Source organism: Ictidomys tridecemlineatus, chromosome 4 (assembly GCF_052094955.1).
Source record: "Ictidomys tridecemlineatus isolate mIctTri1 chromosome 4, mIctTri1.hap1, whole genome shotgun sequence".
NCBI classification, from domain to species: domain Eukaryota; kingdom Metazoa; phylum Chordata; class Mammalia; order Rodentia; family Sciuridae; genus Ictidomys; species Ictidomys tridecemlineatus.
The window spans coordinates 209931624-209949704 of record NC_135480.1 but is presented as its reverse complement, the minus strand read 5'-3'; the positions used below and the strand labels follow the sequence as shown (position 1 = coordinate 209949704).

General features: G+C 58.2%; 2 protein-coding genes across 27 annotated transcripts in view; both read left to right on the top strand.

The window, feature by feature from the left end:
• Pnpla7 (patatin like domain 7, lysophospholipase) overlaps positions 1-8770 on the top strand; it is a 71402-nt gene extending 62632 nt beyond the window's left edge. For 10 of the 16 annotated variants that reach the window (XM_078048809.1, XM_078048808.1, XM_078048806.1 and 7 more), the window contains 10 exons: positions 2670-2826; positions 4694-4828; positions 4961-5030; positions 5574-5690; positions 6258-6406; positions 6648-6800; positions 6934-7044; positions 7204-7288; positions 8075-8178; positions 8363-8770. In XM_078048809.1, coding sequence (XP_077904935.1) covers positions 2670-2826; positions 4694-4828; positions 4961-5030; positions 5574-5690; positions 6258-6406; positions 6648-6800; positions 6934-7044; positions 7204-7288; positions 8075-8178; positions 8363-8476 — 1195 coding nt within the window. In that variant the 3' untranslated portion in view covers positions 8477-8770. Of the gene's footprint in view, positions 1-2669; positions 2827-4693; positions 4829-4960; positions 5031-5573; positions 5691-6257; positions 6407-6647; positions 6801-6933; positions 7045-7203; positions 7289-8039; positions 8179-8362 lie in introns of those variants that run through there. The other 6 variants (XM_005336864.5, XM_013363612.4, XM_078048807.1 and 3 more) reach the window with 4 other exon arrangements.
• Positions 8771-9134: 364 nt separating this feature from the next.
• Positions 9135-17525, top strand: Nsmf (NMDA receptor synaptonuclear signaling and neuronal migration factor). Of its 11 annotated transcripts, XM_005336865.5 has the most exons (16): positions 9144-9436; positions 9727-9788; positions 10366-10860; positions 11630-11705; positions 12493-12498; positions 12781-12849; positions 13700-13752; positions 14247-14336; positions 14807-14931; positions 15119-15202; positions 15350-15383; positions 15473-15543; positions 15712-15791; positions 15898-16000; positions 16158-16233; positions 16337-17525. In XM_005336865.5, the coding sequence occupies exons 1-16, from the start codon at positions 9366-9368 to the stop codon at positions 16432-16434; spliced, it is 1593 nt and encodes a 530-aa protein (XP_005336922.1). In that variant the 5' UTR covers positions 9144-9365; the 3' UTR covers positions 16435-17525. The 11 variants fall into 11 exon arrangements, with proteins under 11 accessions (XP_077904954.1, XP_005336927.1, XP_005336928.1 ...); XM_005336870.5 differs by lacking the exon at positions 14247-14336 and having other exon boundaries at positions 9143-9436; XM_005336866.5 differs by lacking the exon at positions 12493-12498.
• Positions 17526-18081: the final 556 nt, after the last annotated feature.

Here is an 18081-nt window from a genome sequence, read left to right as displayed (position 1 = left end):
TGGCTGTGCCAGGCTCAGTCTGCAGGGCAAGTCCCTCTGCATCTACACAGCTGGGAGGAGCAGACTTCCCTCAGTACCACATGCTTTGCTGCCGTCCCAGGTCACAGAAGGAAGGGCTCTTTTCCTGCTCTCTGAAAAGTTTGATGTAAAATTTGCATTCTTTCTTCCTTATATGTATAGTAAAATTTACTAGTATAACCATTTAGATATGAAATATGAAATTTATTTATTTGATTGATTGTAGTCCTAGGGATTGAACCCAGGGGCACTCTATCACTGAGCTATACCCCAGCCCTTTTGATTTTAATTTGAGAAAGGATCCCACTAAGTTTCCCAGACTAGCCTCAAACTTGCAATGCTCTGCCTCAGCCTCCTGAGTTGCTGGGGTTACAGGCATGTGTCCTGCTGAACATGAAATTTTCACTGTGGGTATTTACAAGTTAAATATCCCATTTCTTTAGTATTTACACTACTTTTCAGATTCTCTGTTTTACTTTTGGGTTTTGTAGGTGATGCTTTTCTTGGGTCGGGCCCCCTTCATCTGAGTTTTCCCACTGTGAAGCTTCCCAGTCGCTTCTCCTCAACCACAGCACCTGTGGGATGCACCTTTGCTCTTCCTGACGGCATTGCTGCCCTCCCTCATCTCCCTTTCCCCCTCATCTCCCACTGATTGTCCTTTCTAAGCACTCACTTCTGGTTTTGTTGACATCTTTATTGTGTGTTTGGATTTTAGTTAATTTCTGCTCTTATCTGTATTATTTCTTTGATTTCACTCTTTTATTTAAATTATTCTCTTTTCCTACCTTATGGGCCAGCAGACATTGTCATAAAGGAACAGATGGTAAGTGTATGGTCTTTGTCATAATCACAAAAGTATGAAGGATCGAGCTCTTTTTACTGCACCTCTGATGGCAAGGTGTCTTTCCTTTTCTTTTGCCATGCTGGGGATTGCAGCCAGGGCTTTGTGCATTGTAGGCAGGTGCTCCATCATGGAGCCACATCCCGAAACCCTTGTCTTATTTTTCCCCCTCAGTCTGGTATGAAGATGGTTTTTGTTGCTTTGGGTTTTCAACAGTGCAGGCACAGTTATCTTTGGATTTGAGCCTAGGGTTTATGATGCTCTTTGAATGTGAGTCTTTTTTTTAAATATCTTTTCAGTTGTTGATAGACCTTTATTTTATTTACTTATATGTGGTGCTGAGAATTGAACCCAGTGCCTCACACATGCCAGGCAAGTGCGCTACCACTGAGCCCCTGCCCCAGCCCCTGAATGTGAGTCTTGATGCAGCCATCAGTTCTAAAACTGCCCAACCATCATCTCTTCAGATATTGCGCTGTCCCCACTTTCTTTGCTCTCTGGGCTTGAATTGCACATAAATTAGAACTTTGTGCCAGATCCTTTGCTTCTGAAGCTCCTGTGCCTGTTTTTTGAAGGAATAGTTTACACATCCCATCCTCTTGATGCTTTGTGAGCCAGTGGGCATTTTCTTCTGCTCCTCTTAACTGTCACATCATGCTCTTCAGCTGTGTCTAGTCTGCTATTGTTCAGTCACTGAGTTCTTCATTTCAGTTATTATAGTTTCTACTTCTAGAACCACCATTTGATTTAGTTTCTGATTCTATGTCCAAATTGTCAGTCATGCCCATCCTACACTCTTTTTGTAGTTGTACTTGAGTATTTAATTTTCACATGTGTTCATTTTTGCCCTTTCTGAGTGCACACTTAAGGACACTCGTGTGGCTGTGCAGCTGTCAGCACCATCCAGCACACTTTTATCCCACCAACAGACTCAGCCCAGAAGCACCAGCTTCCGTTGCCCTCTCCCCTCATCTCCTGGTTCGTCTCCATGCAGCTGCCTATTCCAGGTCCCTCATGTGTGTGGCAGCATGCACCCCTTGTCCCTGTGGTCTCCTTCTCACCAGCCGCACCAGCTCACATGCTACAAATGCACTTCCTGCCTTTTGTTCTCCACTGTAGTAGTTCCCATCTTTGGCTCTTGGGGGGGCTTCAAGCACCATCATTCTAAAACCCAGTGCCTGATACTTCGGTTGTCTGGGCTCCCTCTGGGCCACTTCTGTTGTTTGTGTTTCCTCATGGTTTGTGACCAGGTAGTTTATCTCTTCATGTGGCTAGTAGACTTCCTGTATGGAAATAGCAGTGACAAGTGCAGGCTCTGGGTGACAAATCCAGCCAGGGCTGGAAGTGATCAGAAGCTGGCTTCCTGGCCTCTGGGAGGGCTGGTCCATTTCCAGCTTGCTCTGATTCCTGGGTTGGCCCTCGGGGTGCTTTTCAGGACCTCTCATTTCCAGGGGGCCCTCAACTCCACCTTTCCTCACCCCTGAGACTGGCAAGAGTCCTGTTCCACTTTACCATCTCTGCAGTGCCCTCCTTGCTGGCGTGGCAAGTGTCTGCAGGTGAAGAGGCCACATACCGGCTCTCCTGTAACCTGTCCTCCCTCATCCCATCCCCACCATCTCCTTGGGGGTCTTAAATTACCTCCAGCCTCCCTCTCTGCATTAGCATCATTGCCCATCTATATGACCTGTGCAAGAGTAGGGACAAGGAGGAGTGGGTGGGTTGCAAGCAGCCACCTCTGGTCCTCTCTGGGACATAGCAGGGCTGAACTGGTGATGGCACTTACTTCCTTTCTATGCTCCTGGCTGTGAAGAGGCTGCGCCCAGGTGGGCATCCTCAGGGCCCTGGCAGAGTACAGCATCCCCGTGGACATGGTTGGAGGGACATCCATTGGGGCCTTCATGGGTGCCCTGTACTCTGAAGAGAGGAACTACAGCCAGATGAGGATTCAGGCCAAGCAGTGGGCTGAGGTAAGTGGGTACCTTTCCCAAACCAGGTCTCTAGGAAACAACCCCACAGGTTTGAGGGACAAAGGAAGAGTGTAGGAAAGGACATTGCTGCTGTGGGAAGGGACAGCAAGGAAAGGCTTCTGCCACTGGAGGGAGAGCGGGTATTGCCCACAGTCCCTGAAGAAAAGAGGCACAGCCCACCACACAGGGCAGAGTGGGGCAGGAGGACACTGGGGCCACTCAGGAGCAGAAAGGAACAAAGTGGCCCAGGCCTGGTTTCTATAGCACAGGCAGGTGAGCTGCTTAGGACAATTAGGGGGTCATTCCAGCGGCCCTGGGGGCTTAGTACCTGGATCTGGGTGATTTAGGGCAGGGGAGTTGGTGTGAGTCTGATGAAGGAGAGGCCAGGCATGAGCTCTGCCCAGCAGAGAGACATAAGCAGCTCCAGCCTTGAGTCTGGCCTTGTTTTAAATGGGCACCAGAATCAAAATACCCAATGTAGAGTCAGAGGAAGCAGAATAGGCTCCCCAGCTCAAGCTCTGCAGTGGGTTGGCTCTGCGGTTCTCTGCTGTTATGCCTCTTCTTTCAAGACAGTTAAGCCCTATTGAAGCCATGTGTGGGATCAAAACTGTGGTCTTCTTTCTAAAAGGGAAGAAAACTGTCCATCTTTCAGGCATAAGCTCTTGGACTAGGTCATCTGCTGTGTTCACGAGTCCTGGGGATGCCACTGTCCCCACCACCAGGCCCCCAAGGACCCTGCTGTGGGGCTCCCCATTCAAGAAATGGTTCTTCCCTGAAATAAGTTCCCCAGTCACTCCTCAAACGCCACTGAAAAGAGATAGCAACGATTACTAGGGATGGCTCCAAGAGCACTGACCACAGGACATTGTGTGCAGTGGGCAGAAGATAACTTAGCAAGGGTCTAGTCCCTTGGCTGGGAGACAGGCTCAAGCCCGCAGGAAATCCTTTCCATTCCCTCCCTCTGCAAGTCTGGTACTGGAGACCAGGTATGGGAATGGTTCTTCCACCATCCTGAGGGTATGCTGGTCTGTGGAACCCTGCCAGGGCTGCCACCCTACAGGGAGCCATCTCTGGGCAGGGTGGGATAGAGCCATGTGCCCACCTGCACTATAATGAGGAGATGGGGTGGCAGTGGGACTTCCTCAGGAGTGGACCCAGGTCTTGGGCACAGTCCCAAGCAGTCCCGGACCAGGTCCTTGTCCAGGAGCTCCAGCTCTCTTGCTTGCCTTAAAGGACAGTCTTCATGTGATGATATGAGCACAGGGGCTTCTGCATGCTAGTCAGGCCCTGGACTCATCCTGTCACGTCTGAAGCAGGCACCCTGCACACAGCAGCAGGGAGGGCCTTTTACTCCCTCCCTGGCCCTAGGTCAAAGGCTGGCCTCGAGACCAGGTGCTCTCCAGTGAGGCCAGTCACAGTAGTGCTCAGTGCTTTGGCCCCACCCAGAGAGCCACCAGCAGAGCAAGGGCGAGGGTGGGATCAGCTCCCATATCTCACTGGTCATATGCCATTTCTGGGGATCTCGGTGAGATAAGCAGTTGGGCCTGAGCTCTTCCTGCCATTGCCCATTTCACCTGGTGCTCCCACACTGCAGGCAGACCTGGAGCCCAGGGAACAAGTGTGCTGTGAAGCCCCCAAGGACCAGGTTGGCAAAGCCTGCCTGTGGCCAGGAAGGGCCAGAGGAAATGGGGCTGGTTCCCAGATTCTCTACTACTCCATGCCCACAGTATTGCTTCCCCAAGAATCCAGGCAGCCTGGGTCTGAGGACATGCCTGGACACCCATGTTCTGTTGCTGGAAGTACACTTGTGTGCCCATATCCTGCTCCAGAGAGGGTCCTGCAGACCTAGGCGTGAGCCCCTCTGCAGAGACCTTCATGTTCCCAGGACATGACATCAGTGGTGAAAACCATTCTGGACCTGACCTACCCAATCACATCCATGTTCTCTGGAGCAGGCTTCAACAGCAGCATCTGCAGCATCTTCAGGGACCGGCAGATTGAGGTGCTTCCCCAGGGATGACCTGGAGCCATGCCACTCTTGGCTGGCACTGGTCGTTCACCCTCAGTGCCCTCCTCTTCCTCCTAACATGGGTAGGGCATCCCTGAGGTCCCCTGAGCCCTGTACTCCCCACAGGACCTGTGGCTCCCCTACTTCGCTGTTACCACCGACATCACAGCCTCTGCCATGCGGGTCCACACAGATGGTGAGTGCCATCTCTAGATCAGGGAGTTGCAGGGCCAGCCCAAGTGGGTCAGTGGCCCAGGGGAGCAGGCAGCCATGGGAGCATGGGCAAGAGGAGAGCCAGCAGCTCTGTGTGGTCACCAAGGAGACGAGGTGCAGGCAGGTCTGCACAGGGAGGGCACCTTGGACAGGAGGGGCAGGGCAGGTGGCAATCAGGGTGTCCAGGTGACAGAAGGGCCCTATAGGGAAGAGTGAGGGATGGTCACACTTGGGCACAGGGAGCTTAGGGCCCAGTAGCTATTGGGAGAGCCAGACAGAGTGATATATCCACAGAGACCCAGAGGAAGACCTCAGTTCTGTATCCTCCTGGACCCTCACTGCCTACCCTTTTTGTTGCAAGTCCCTTCAGGGATGAGGGGGGTCTATCTGCTGACCCTTGACCCCTGGAGATGGGGACTTGTGGGCTTGTGACCCATCCAAGGGGAAGTCCAGGACAGGAACCTATAGTGGGTGGCAAAAGGCTCCTCCCTGACCCCTCCCCCACTAGACCCTCTTGGCTCCCTAGGCTCTCTGTGGCGGTATGTGCGTGCCAGCATGTCCCTGTCAGGTTACATGCCGCCCCTCTGCGACCCCAAGGACGGACACCTGTTGATGGATGGAGGCTATATCAACAACCTCCCAGGTACTGCAGAGGGCTGAGGCTCCTGCCCGCTGGCACTCAGCAACTCGGTCACTCATTCTGCTCATGGCTGTCTGCCAAGGCCGCCTCCACGCCAGGAAGGCTGGGGTGGCACACGTTTTCCTTGGAGTATGCCAAAGGAGAATGTCAGGCTGGCGTCAGAGTCCTGAGAACACACAAGTTTGTGCACAGGCACACGCATGCACGGTGTGTTCCCAGCATATGGACCTGCCTGTAGCTCAGCAGTGCACGGGACAATGGCCAGGCAGACACACCAAGAGCAATTAAGACCCATCTGCACCCACAGCCAGGCGCTAATGGCCTTCAGGTATTGACTGTGCTGGGCAGGCTCCACCTGCCACCTGTTAGACATGTGCTCAGAAGGGCCCCCGACCTAGTTTGGCTGCCATGAAGTTGAGGCACACAGGCTTCCTGTCTCCACAGGCCTAGTTGTGAGCAGCACTTCCTTAGGGCTTAGTGAAGCGGGGTCTGGCCCTGTCCCACTGGTTTCTGGGGTATCCCCTTGTGCGCTGGCCCAGGTGGTGACCATAGTTGCCTCCTCTTCCCCAGCGGATGTGGCCCGATCCATGGGGGCAAAGGTGGTGATCGCCATCGACGTGGGCAGCCGGGATGAGACAGACCTCACCAACTATGGCGATGCGCTCTCTGGGTGGTGGCTGCTGTGGAAACGGTGGAACCCCCTGGCCACCAAAGTCAAGGTGGGGTGGTGCCAGGTAGCTTCTAAGCCTATGCCCTCCACCTATGAGCAGGCTGTGGAATACCTCCCAGGCTGAATCCTGCAGGCCTGTGTCACTCCCACCCCTGCCCAGGCCCTGGGGCCAATCCTGGGGAAGCCCGCCAGAACACACTTCCAGGCCAGCTCAGGACCTGGCCTGGGCCTGGGCCAGAAAGGACTGGGAGGAAGGCACCGGGGCAGGAGTCTTGGGCATGACTCTGCAGGTGCTGAACATGGCTGAGATTCAGACGCGCCTGGCCTATGTTTGCTGCGTCCGGCAGCTGGAGATGGTGAAGAACAGTGACTATTGCGAGTGCCTGCGGCCCCCCATCGACAGGTATCGCACCCTGGACTTCGGCAAGTTTGATGAGATCTGTGTAAGTGTCAGCCACTGGCCACAGAAACAGTGTCAGTGGGGGCAAGTTCTGGTGGTTGTTCCCTCCCCAGCCTCCTGAGAGCACGGGAAGTGGGGGCTCCTGTACCTCATAACAGGGTCCACTGTGTGTGCAGGAAGTAGGTTACCAACACGGGCGGACAGTGTTTGACCTCTGGGCTCGAAGTGGAGTGCTAGAGAAGATGCTGCAGGACAGGCAGGGGCCAAGCAAGAGGAAGGCCTGTGCGGTGAGAGGGCAGGGGTCTCCCTATGGGAAGAGGGCAAGGGGGGGTCTGGCAGGGAAGAGCTGGCAGAGTGCCTGGGGTGGGCCCACACTGTCCCTCCAGGGCAGCTGTGTGGTAGGCATGTGTGCCAGGCAGGTGGCTATCCGGTGCCTTATACTCCAGATCCCCACTTGCCCCAATGCCTCCTTCACGGACCTTGCTGAGATCGTGTCCCGCATTGAGCCTGCCAAGATGGCCACAGTGGATGGTGAGTTGGTCACCCAGGCGGTGGGCCTACACAACAGAGGGTGGCCTGCTGACACTGTATGGGATAGAGTAAGGCTGGCTGGGCCTCAGCACCCCCACAGGTCTCCACCCCTGCCCTCACGTAGTTACACACCATTCTCTTAAGACTCCAAGAGCTTCTGGCTGGCAGAGGGTCCCCACAGTAATGAGACAGGTCCCCCGCCAGGCTTCCCAGGCCTCTCCCACACCTGCCCCATACCTCAGCAGGGAGGGCTGGCCTGGGTGGAGCCACTAAGCCAGAGGGTGGGCCCAGCATTCACCATCCTCCAGTCTAGGCCCTGCACTTGGGGCTGGAGGCTGAGGGCTAGAGGCTGGGGGCCAGCTGCTTTACTTGTAGCAGAACAGCATGCTTTTTCTTGAAGGGGGACTGGAGAGGCCCTTGTGGCTATGAGGATCAGAAAGCCCCAGGCTCTAAGCTGCCTGTATTCTGGCTGAAGCCTTTGCTCATGAGGCTAAGCGAGGGCCCAGGCTTCTCATGAGTAGCTTGCCGGGTTGACAGTGGGTGAAGAGCTCTTTGTGGAAGACCCTTCAAGTGTTGGGTTGGAGCTGCAAATAAAGCCAGGTGTATACACAGGGCCTGATCTGCAGCAGCTCCCTCTGGAAGATGTATGGTGGGTGTCTGCATGCGCACCTTTGCCTCTGAGTAAAGGCTAGGTTGTATGACCAGATTCTGCCTGAGTTTCAGCTGTGGCAGACAAAGCCCCTGTCCTTAGGAAGGGGACCAATGAGGCCCTCCTCTCTGCTCCAGACGAATCTGACTACCAGACTGAATATGAGGAGGAGCTGCTAGAAATCCCCAAGGACACATACGCGGACTTCCAGAGCACCCAGGCAGAGCTGGGCTCTGACTCGGTGAGAGGCTGGCTGGGTCCTTCTAGTGCCCCTTTGGCTGGGCCTGTTCTCAAGGCCCCAGGCAGGGGCCCGCCTTAGAGTCCTGGCTCTGGATTTGCTGCCCACACAGGTGATGTGGCCCAGGATCAACCCTCCTGGGTGGCAGCCCACGGGTTTGCACCCTGACTGAGTAGTTTGCTTCCAGGAGGGAGAGCCCATGCTGCAGCATCCGCACCCTGGCCTGGCTTCCCCAGAACAACCCCAGGACAATTCATCTTCCTGGCTCCCTGGCCAGACTGGAGAGAAGCCGCTGCTCTGATGCTCCCCAGAATCCAGCATCTCCTGGGAGCCTGACCTCAAGACTGAGGCTCCACCCGCTCCTGGGAGGCCACTTTACCCACCTGACAAGAGAAGCCTCAGCCAGCTGGCCAGCGTGTCAAGTCTTTACCCCCCAGCCTGGGCTCTTTTCTGCACCCTCTGTGCCTCTTTTCTGTACTGGCACCCCTGCACCCCTGGGGAGATGAGCCAGCCTCCCGCCATCCCCCATGAAGTCTCTGTGAGGTGTGGGAACCCCAGATTGGCATGTTAATAAAGGTAGATCTGATTGTGTGGATTTGTCTCTAGGTGCCAAAGTCCCTGTGGCAGAGAAACACCAAGATGGGCCTGATTCCATCAGGAGGGGGCGGTAGGGGAGGATGAGCCGTGCTCAAAGGACAGCAGTTTCCAGGCTGGCCAGGCAGGCAGGTCGCTCAGGGTTTGAATGGAACTGGGGTCCCCCAAAACGAAAGTGAAATCCCTCAGGCCCTTTAGGCCTTGTTCACCCCTAGAACACACGGTGGCCAAGTCGGGGCGTGGAGAGGACCGCCAGGCCCTACAGAGGACTAGAGTAGGACTCCAGGTGCCAGGCTTCCAGGCTCCGAAGACCCCGCCCAGGTCTCGTGACGCATACGGGCGGAGCCGGGCATGGTCCTGCCCCGCCTGACGTCACTGGGCGGAGCCTCCGCCCCGGTTCCGCAGCTCTCTCTCCGGGTCGGCGGGACGCGCGGAGTGTCCGGCGCGGCCATGCGGGGCCCGGGCCCAAGCGCCTGCGCGACCCTGAGCCCGACCCCAGGCGCAAGCGCGACCCCCGGCGCGGCGCGGCTCCCCCGGCGGAGGCGGCGGGCGCGGGGCGCGCTCTGAGGCCCGGGGGATGCGCCGCCGCCGCGACCATGGGCGCCGCCGCCTCCAGGAGGAGGGCGCTGAGGAGCGAGGCCATGTCCTCGGTGGCGGCCAAAGTGCGGTGAGTGCGCCGGCCAGGCCGGACCCCGGAGGTTCAGCCCCTCCCACGCGGTCTCTTGGGCAGCGCGGGCCGGTGCGCCCAGGTTCCGGGTGGGCCTCGGGTTCACGACTGACAGCATGCAGATGCGTGGCAGTGACCCTCGGTGGCGGAGCCGAGCGCCCGCCCCCTTGGCGATGGAGGGCCTAAGTGGGGGGTGGGAGCATCGTGTTTGCTTGAGAGGGTCTTGCGAACTGCCAGAGTTGAGAATGGGCCTAAGGGCACTGACCTTGCCCACTCTGCTCACCCTGCAGAGCAGCCCGAGCATTTGGAGAGTACCTGTCCCAGAGTCACCCTGAGAACCGCAACGGTGCAGGTAGGGGGTTTGTGAGGCAGTGCCAGCAGAGAGCCCGAGGTCCCCTGCCTAGGCCAAGCCCTGCTCCACTGGATGAAGTGTGAGGGGGCCCAGTTGTCTTGCTGGGCTGGCTTCCTCACATCCCCTGCCCTCCCTGGCCCAGAGCCCCAGGAGGAGCTCTGATCACTCATCACCATGACACCCACCCAGCCTGGGCCGTTGGCATGGCAACAGGCCTCCTGGCACCCCCAGGGTTGGCACCACTGTCTCCTGGGGCCAGCTGGTGGGGGGGAGGGGAGAAGTTGGCACCCTGCAAACTACTGCAGGCAGGAGGGGGGGATGCTTGTTCCTATCCCCCAGGATCAGGCACAGGTAGCAAGGCCTGTCACCGCCCCCCCACCCCCACCCCCCCACAAAAGCTTCAGACCTAGATAGGAGGAGAGGGAGGCTTGTAAACACCTATTCTGAAGGCAGCAGGGACCGGGTTCCAGCAGCCAGAGCCCCCTACATCAGGTCAGGTGCCTGCTGGGTGTTCCTTGCCTTTGGCATGCCGGGAGACTAGAGCAGGCTGCGTGCTCACTCGTTGCCTCTCCCCTAGATCACCTGCTGGCTGATGCCTACTCTGGCCACGACGGATCCCCCGAGATGCAGCCAGCCCCCCAGAACAAGCGCCGCCTCTCCCTGGTCTCCAATGGCCGCTTTGAGGGTAGCCTCTCAGATGATGCTGGTGGTGGGAAGCCAGCTGTTGAGGGCCCCCAGCCCCGAGTGTACACCATCTCTGGGGAGCCAGCCCTGCTGCCTGGCCCTGAGGCCGAGGCCATCGAGCTGGCAGTGGTGAAGGGGCGGCGGCAGCGGCACCCTCACCACCATAGCCAGCCCCTGCGTGCCAGCCCTGGCAGCAGCCGTGAGGACCTCAGCAGGCCCTGCCAGAGCTGGGCAGGCAGCCGACAGGGCTCCAAAGAGTGTCCTGGATGTGCCCAACCTGCCCCTGGGCCCTCCCCTCAAGCCTTTGGGCTAGACCAGCCGCCTCTGCCTGAGGCTTCTGGCCGTCGCAAGAAACTGGAGAGGATGTACAGCGTGGATCGAGTATCTGGTGAGGGGCTCCTCAGCACCTGCAGATGTAGATGGCATGCTCTGTGAGGCTGGTAACAGGTGGAGGCTGCCTGGGTCACATCCTGCAGGCAGACTCAATGAAGCCCTTGGGCTCATGCCACCACCTGCATGCCCTGTGGGCTGTGGCCTGTGGCCTGCCTCACTTCCTCTGCAAAGCTCTTTTAGGCCCATGGTAGGCTTTGCCCTCCCAGGACTGGGTCAGTCAAGAAGTGCTTCCTAGAGGAGGGCACCTGGGAGGATATTGAGGAATGAGCAGGCAGAAAGCATGACTTAATTGCAAGGTCAGGCTGTCTTCAGGAAGTCCTGGGAAAGTGTCTGGTGCCCAGGACTGTCAACCTTTGTGGGGGCTGGGGAACCCCAGAGGCTTACTACATGTAGAAGCTCTCTACACCACAGAGTAGCCTCTGTGGGACATGTCTGGGCTTTAAGGAAGGCCTGTAAGGGCCTCCTGCTCACTCTCTAAGGGGCAAGTCTGACCAGATTGATGTCCGAGAAGGCCCTGGGAGATTCTTTCTCTGAGCACCCTTGGAGTCAAACTGCTTTTAGAGGAATGCCTCTCAAACCTGGGGCAGCCAGAAAGAGAGTACGCAGAGAAAGCCTCAAGCCACTGAATTTCTGAGTGTGAACAGCTGGGCAGAACCTAGTGTGGGGATTATTCCCATCTGGGAGAGAGCTGGGTGCCCATTGGCCAGTGTGGGGCCAGGCTGCAGGCCTGCTTGTGCCAGCACAGCTCCTTCTCCCTCTTCCAGATGATGTCCCCATCCGTACCTGGTTCCCCAAGGAAAACCTTTTCAGCTTCCAGACAGCAACCACAACTATGCAAGCGTGAGTTGTATGTGTGGTGCAAGAGTCAAGGGCCAGGTCACCTCTCCTTGGTGCTCAGGAAATACTGATCCCCTTTGCTAGCCTCTGGGCCCAGCTGGAGGGCTGCTATTGAACAGCTGCACCATGCTGTGCAAGGTCTGCCAGCAAGCTGGGCTGAGGCTTCAGTGTCCCAGGGTGCAGGGTGGCTGCTCCCCCAACTCCATAGCTCATGTCCAACTCCCACCCGCCCTGCCCATTCCTTGCCCCCACTCCCTCAGGACCCCCACCAACCCTGTAGTCTGTCCTCTTGGGACCTGGCCCAGGGCTGCACTGCTGCTGCAGTCTCAGGTGTGGGTGGGGTGGTTCTCTTGGCCCCCACGCACCCAGATGGTAGCCTCCTCTGTCTCCAGTGAGACACAGGTGATTGTCACCCAGGGGTCTGCTCTTCTTTACCTGATATACATCTGGGTTTCCCTTCCTGTGGGTCCCTTTGCTACAGGGGCCCCCACCCCATCTCCACCCTCCAGCTATTGTCCAAGGCAGGGCACCGTCAGTCCTCTGCAAGACCCACCCCCAACCTAGCTTGACTGGGGCTCAGTGCCTGGTGGTGTAGGCCCAGTGGCCTCAGCTTCCACTGCCTTTTCAGGCTGGCCCACAGCCCAGCTGGTATCCTGCTGGTGCTTGTGAGGGACCTTCCCAATTGGTGACAGGAAGGGAACAAACTTCAGGGGCCCTGGGGCTGAGGGAAGCCAGGTCCAGGCTCACCGTGTCTTCTCTCTCATGCTGCCCCTTCCTGCTGTGGCTTCAGCATCTCGTAAGTACCCCCATACAACTTGTACCTAAGGGCACAGTGGTTGTCCTGGGGGGACCCTCCCACCCTCAAGTAGGTTTGTACAGGCCAGGGACCTGAGCCTTGACAGTGAGAGTGCTGAGCCCCGTGGGCCCAGCTTCCAGTGGTCTCCAGGGCCACCGCAGGGCCTACTGGGAACTGGGCCTTGGATGCCCCTGCTGGGCCCTCTGCTTGCGCCTGTGTCCCCACGTCTGTGTCCCTCCTGCCTCTGGCCAAGGGCAGTGCTGACTCGCGGTGGTTTCCCAGGGTGTTCAGGGGCTACGCGGAGAGGAAGCGCCGGAAACGGGAGAATGATTCCGCGTCTGTAATCCAGAGGTAGGGCCTGCCAGCCACTCGCCACCAGGGTCTGTCTCTGGTCACACTGGCCTGGCCTGGGCCCTCCCCGCCCTGGCAGACCTGATGGGGGAAGGGTGGTGGCGACCACTGGCCTGGCCCTGCTCTGGGGACGTGACAGGCAGGAGGGGCCTCAGGGCGTGGGTTGTGTTTCAGCCGCTGGATCTCCATTTTGAGGGTACATTGACCGTTGGCCTGCGTCCATCTGTCTGGTTCCAAAGCCAGAACTGAGGGTCCAGTGGCAAGGCCTTCCCCCTGTTCTACCAGCATCAGAGATGTTAGCTTGTCTGTCCATCTGAACACTGTGTTTGGGGGAAGAGAGGACCACCCTCCTCCAGGCGGGGAGGGCACCTGCAGACCCCAGACTGACTTGGAGATGGTACAGACAGGATCACCTGGTTGCTGTGCAGGAGGCTAGGCCTCTCCACCCCCTGGGAAAGGCAGCCTAGTAGGGTTCAGGTGGGCATGGGTCCAGGAAGAGGATGTCAGGAATAGTCAATAGTAAAGGGGGAGCCTGGGAGCCAGCAGAACTGGCACAAAAAAAAAGGTGGGGGCTTGCTCCGGATGCAGGCACCCTTCTTCTGGGGCAAAGGGGTAGCCTAGGAAGGTCTCAGGAGGAGGCCATGTGGGATTTATCTTTGCATGAGCAGTCTGTGTGAGAGGCTGGAACCAGGGAGAGCTCAAGGCTGCAAGGAGGGCATTTGGTCCAGGCAAAAGTGGAAGCCTAGTGAACTCAGCTGGGTGGGCTGACCTCAGGGCTGGGTGGGTCAGGGCCATTGCCCACCCGACTTATGGCCCTAAGCGCCCCCTGCATCCTTATCCCCCCCCTCAGGAATTTCCGCAAACACCTGCGCATGGTCGGCAGTCGGCGGGTGAAGGCCCAGAGTAAGATCCCGGGCTAGGGCAGTGGGCAGTGGGCAGCATTGCGCTTGGCTGGCTGGGGCTTTGCGTGCAGCTGAATCGCTTCTGGGCTCTGTCCCTCCCAGGCTCCACTCCCACCTCTGCCCTCAGACTCCAGTTGCTTGCTTCCCAGGCCCCACTCCTGTATTCCGCTTCCAGACTCCGCCCCCTGAGGCCCCGCCCCAGAAGTCCTCTCGGCCCCCTGAGGCCCCTCCCAGTAGTCCTCTATTCCCACTCTGTTCCCACTCTGTCTGGTAGCAGGGCCTGGTCAACCCCTACCCTAGTGTTTCCCAGGTTCTGCCCCAGCCTGAGTCATGGTGGATGCTCCTACCCCAGGCCTGTCTGCCTTGTACGATGTCAGACCCTACCCATGTGTCACTTTCTACCTCTCCCCAGTCCCCCTGGCCCTCCTATCCTAGGACCTGTGTATTCTCTGTCCCCACCCGCGCTGGCTAATAGGGGTTTTGCTCTCACTGCAGCGTTCGCTGAGCGGCGCGAGCGGAGCTTCAGCCGGTCCTGGAGCGACCCCACCCCCATGAAAGCCGACACTTCCCACGACTCCCGAGACAGTAGGTGTCCTGGCACAGGCCAGCCCACCTTCCCCAGAGGCTCCCCTAGACCCCAGACCCCTCCAGGGGTCCTGTGCCCGCACTGCTAGGCTTCTGCGCTTTTGCTCTGAGCCTCAGGTTGCCCATCTGTGAGGTAGGGGTGCCTAGCATCTCCAGTCTCTTAGGTGGGATTAACTTGTGCCAACATTGCAGGGCCAGGCTGTGTAGGGCTGAGCTTACTGCCACTCCAGGAGGCCCTGGCTGTAACTTACTGGCCTCAGCTCACACAGGCACACCATTCCTGGGCCTCAGATCTGAGTTTCCCCTTATCCCGTGAGATTGCCTAGACCACTATTGCCGCTAGCTCAGTCCTGCTGGACTGGCAGTGACTCACAAGGCCCTCCCACCCACCCTGAAGACCCTCCAGGATACAGCTTGCGGTCACTCTGGGTGGCAGGGCCACTGTCCCGGTGACCCCTCCTGCCTCCCAGGCAGTGACCTGCAGAGCTCCCACTGCACACTGGACGAGGCCTGTGAAGACCTGGACTGGGAGACAGAGAAGGGCCTGGAGGCTGTGGCCTGTGATACAGAGGGCTTCTTGCCACCTAAGGTCATGGTGAGGCACACTCCCAGCACCTCTGTGCCCCCTGGGTGGAACCCAGCCCTTGCTGAGCCTTCAGCATGCCCAGCCTCCATGGGCTGCTTGGGGAACTGATGGGGGGTCCACCTGGGCTGAGGACCTCAGGGGCTCCCACTGTACCTTAGCACTGGGATGGCGCTGAGCAGTTCCCCTGTTCCTTCAGCTCATCTCCTCCAAGGTGCCCAAAGCTGAGTACATCCCCACCATCATCCGCAGGGATGACCCCTCCATCATCCCCATCCTCTACGTAAGTGCCCCAGCCTTCTGTCACCCAGACACTCCATCTCCCCACCCCCTGCTGGTCCTCGTGCCCTCTCCATTCTGGGCCATGTCCAACCAATGTGCCTGAAGTGGGGTTCCCCAGCACTCTGACATATGGCCTGTCTGTCCCCAGGACCATGAGCATGCAACCTTCGAGGACATCCTAGGTACGCATTTTGATGACGTGATCTCTGGTGACTGGTGGGGGAGGGTGGCCTGGCCAGCCTGGGCAGTGCTCACACCTCCCTCTCCCCAGAGGAGATAGAGAAGAAGCTGAACATCTACCACAAGGGGGCCAAGATCTGGAAGATGCTGATTTTTTGCCAGGTAAGCCCAGCCCCGCTTCCTGCCAAGAGAGAAGGCCCGTGTGGTGGGGCAGGGGCCCTCGGGGGTGCTGCCAGCCTGCACATGCATGGGTGCATGGGTGGAGCAGGCACAGAGCACTGCCACGCCAGTCTCCCTCTGGCCCCAAGGCCTGACCACAGCCTCTTGCAGGGAGGCCCCGGACACCTCTATTTGCTCAAGAACAAAGTGGCCACCTTTGCCAAAGTGGAGAAGGAAGAGGACATGATCCAGTGAGAGAGCTGGATTGGGGGCACCTGGGTTGAGGGCTCGAGGCAGTCCTGGGCCCTGGGAACCTGGTCCAGCACCCATAACCATCATCCCTGCTGTCCTCTATAGCTTCTGGAAGCGACTGAGTCGCCTGATGAGCAAAGTAAACCCGGAGCCAAACGTCGTGCACATTATGGGCTGCTACATTCTGGGGAATCCCAATGGGGAGAAGGTACGAGCCCAAACCCAGGAAAATATGGGGCAGCACCCTTCACCTGTCTCTTACTGCCCTCTCTTCCCCCTTGACCTTCCTAGAGAGCCCCATGCCTAAGTCAATCCTGGGGGTCCTGTCTCTGGCCCCCTACTCATGGCCCTGCCCCTTCTTGCAGCTGTTCCAGAACCTCAGGACCCTCATGACTCCCTACAGGGTCACCTTTGAGTCACCCCTGGAGCTGTCTGCCCAAGGTAAGTTGGCCTGGCAGGGTCAATGAGGACACAGGGCCCACCCCCAGGGTGCAGGAGCCTGCCAGGCCTGAGCCTCCTGCTCTCTCCTCCTCGACCACACCAGGGAAGCAGATGATTGAGACCTACTTTGACTTCCGGCTGTACCGCCTGTGGAAGAGCCGCCAGCACTCCAAGCTGCTGGACTTCGAAGATGTCCTGTGAGGACACAGGCCTGCCCAGCACCACCAGGCCACTTCCTCTGGCCCAGGAGACCCCGGGCTGGGCTACCTCGTGCACCCAGGATCGAGTGGCCCTGCTCTTGCCCAGAGTCACTTCAGGGACCTTCAGACTTTGCTCAGGTTCTTGTGGGGTCTGGTCCTCACTGCACCGTGGGGCCACAGAGGCCATGGTCCTAAGGGCCTGGGAGAAGCCTTGTCCCGCAGCAAGTGGACACCTGGTGGCTAGACGCTGCCCTGCCATGCCTCGACTGGAGGCTGCAGCGTTGGGAAGTCCTTCCGCAGGGTTCATAGAAATAAGTGCAATTTTCTACACCCCTGAAACAACCTGAAGGGAAGCATCATAACTAGTTAACTAGTTAAGCACTATGCTACTAGTTACAGCGTAGACAACCTGGCCCAGTGTGTGTTTGGGACCCACTGTCTCCCAGCCCTCAGCCCTACCGTATTTGATCACCAGCACCAGGGTGGCCCCTCTGTTGGTGGCCGGTGCTGCCAGGCTGTCCAGCCTGCCCTGTCTGCACTGGCCCAGTCTGTCAGCTTTCACCCCCTCACTACCCCTGCTCACTCTGACCTCAGCCAGCATTGAGCCCTGCAAGGGCAGCCTGGGCAGCCCGAGGGAAGGGCTCAGCCTTCCCTCCTCTGGGAGGAGGCGCTGGGCTGGCTCCCGCCCCGCCCCCTCCAGCCTACCCAGCTCTCGCTGCTGTTGAGTTCAGCTTTTGCTGGCCTCTGTCTGGAGGCCCTGTCGCAGCAGAGGCCTGGCTGGGTCTGGGCCCTGAATGGCGAGATCCTTGCTGGGTTCTGCAGTTGGTATTGGACCCAGCACCCTGGGCTTAGGAGCAGGGTAGCTGGTGGACTGTGGGGTTCCCTGACTCCCCTCACGGCCTTGCCAGCACCCAGCAGCGTGAGCCCTCTTGTATATAGTCAGAGCTTGGGGGCAGGCCCCCCTTTTGCAGAGCCTGGGGTCTGAGGGCACCTGGCTGTGTCCCTGGCCAAGGGAGGGGGGAGTTGGGTTCCAAATAATGTGCGATATCCCTTGGAGTGACAATTAAAACTGACCCTTTGCTGCGGCCGCCATCAGCCTCCTCTCCGTACATGTGCTGGTGAGGTCACAGCTACTGTGGCTTGCACATGTTGACTGGATGGGTTGGGTGAGGCCATTCGACCTCCTTGAGGGCACATACATGGGGCAAGGCATCAGGCACAGGGAAGGAATGGAGACCTTTGGGGTTCTGGGAGAACATGGTCCTGGTAAAGACCATGCAGGGTCAGGAGTGACCTCTAGCCACCTCTGTTCCCACCTCTGGACACCAAGTTGCTTAAACCCTCAGGCCAACCTGTGCATATGGCCACAGTAGGAAGCCAGGGAATGACTGCAGGACCTGCTGACCATGCCCTCAACCTCAGTTGTTGCCATATGTCCCCAGTGTCCACACTGCAGCCAGACAGGTCCTTTTCAGTGGCAGGGGCCAGAGCAGTTGGTGCCAGCTGGTCCTGTGCGGAGCCAACGGGAGCTGGGATGAGTAGGCAGCATGGGCAAAGTCTGGCAGGCTTGAAGTTAAAGTATTACAGCATAGCCCCTTCCTGGGGCATTGCCTCCAGAGCAGTCCAGTCAGGGCCTAGGCCAATTTGA

What these genes read in the sequence shown, in the direction of transcription:
- Nsmf (XM_005336865.5), top strand. Translation starts at nt 9,366, where the DNA reads ATGGGCGCCGCCGCCTCCAGGAGGAGGGCGCTGAGGAGCGAGGCCATG. An exon ending in CAGCGTGGATCGAGTATCTG is followed by an intron (nt 10,861 to 11,629) that starts GTGAGGGGCTCC and finishes TCCCTCTTCCAG; the next exon opens with ATGATGTCCCCATCCGTACC. An exon ending in AACCTTCGAGGACATCCTAG is followed by an intron (nt 15,384 to 15,472) that starts GTACGCATTTTG and finishes CCCTCTCCCCAG; the next exon opens with AGGAGATAGAGAAGAAGCTG.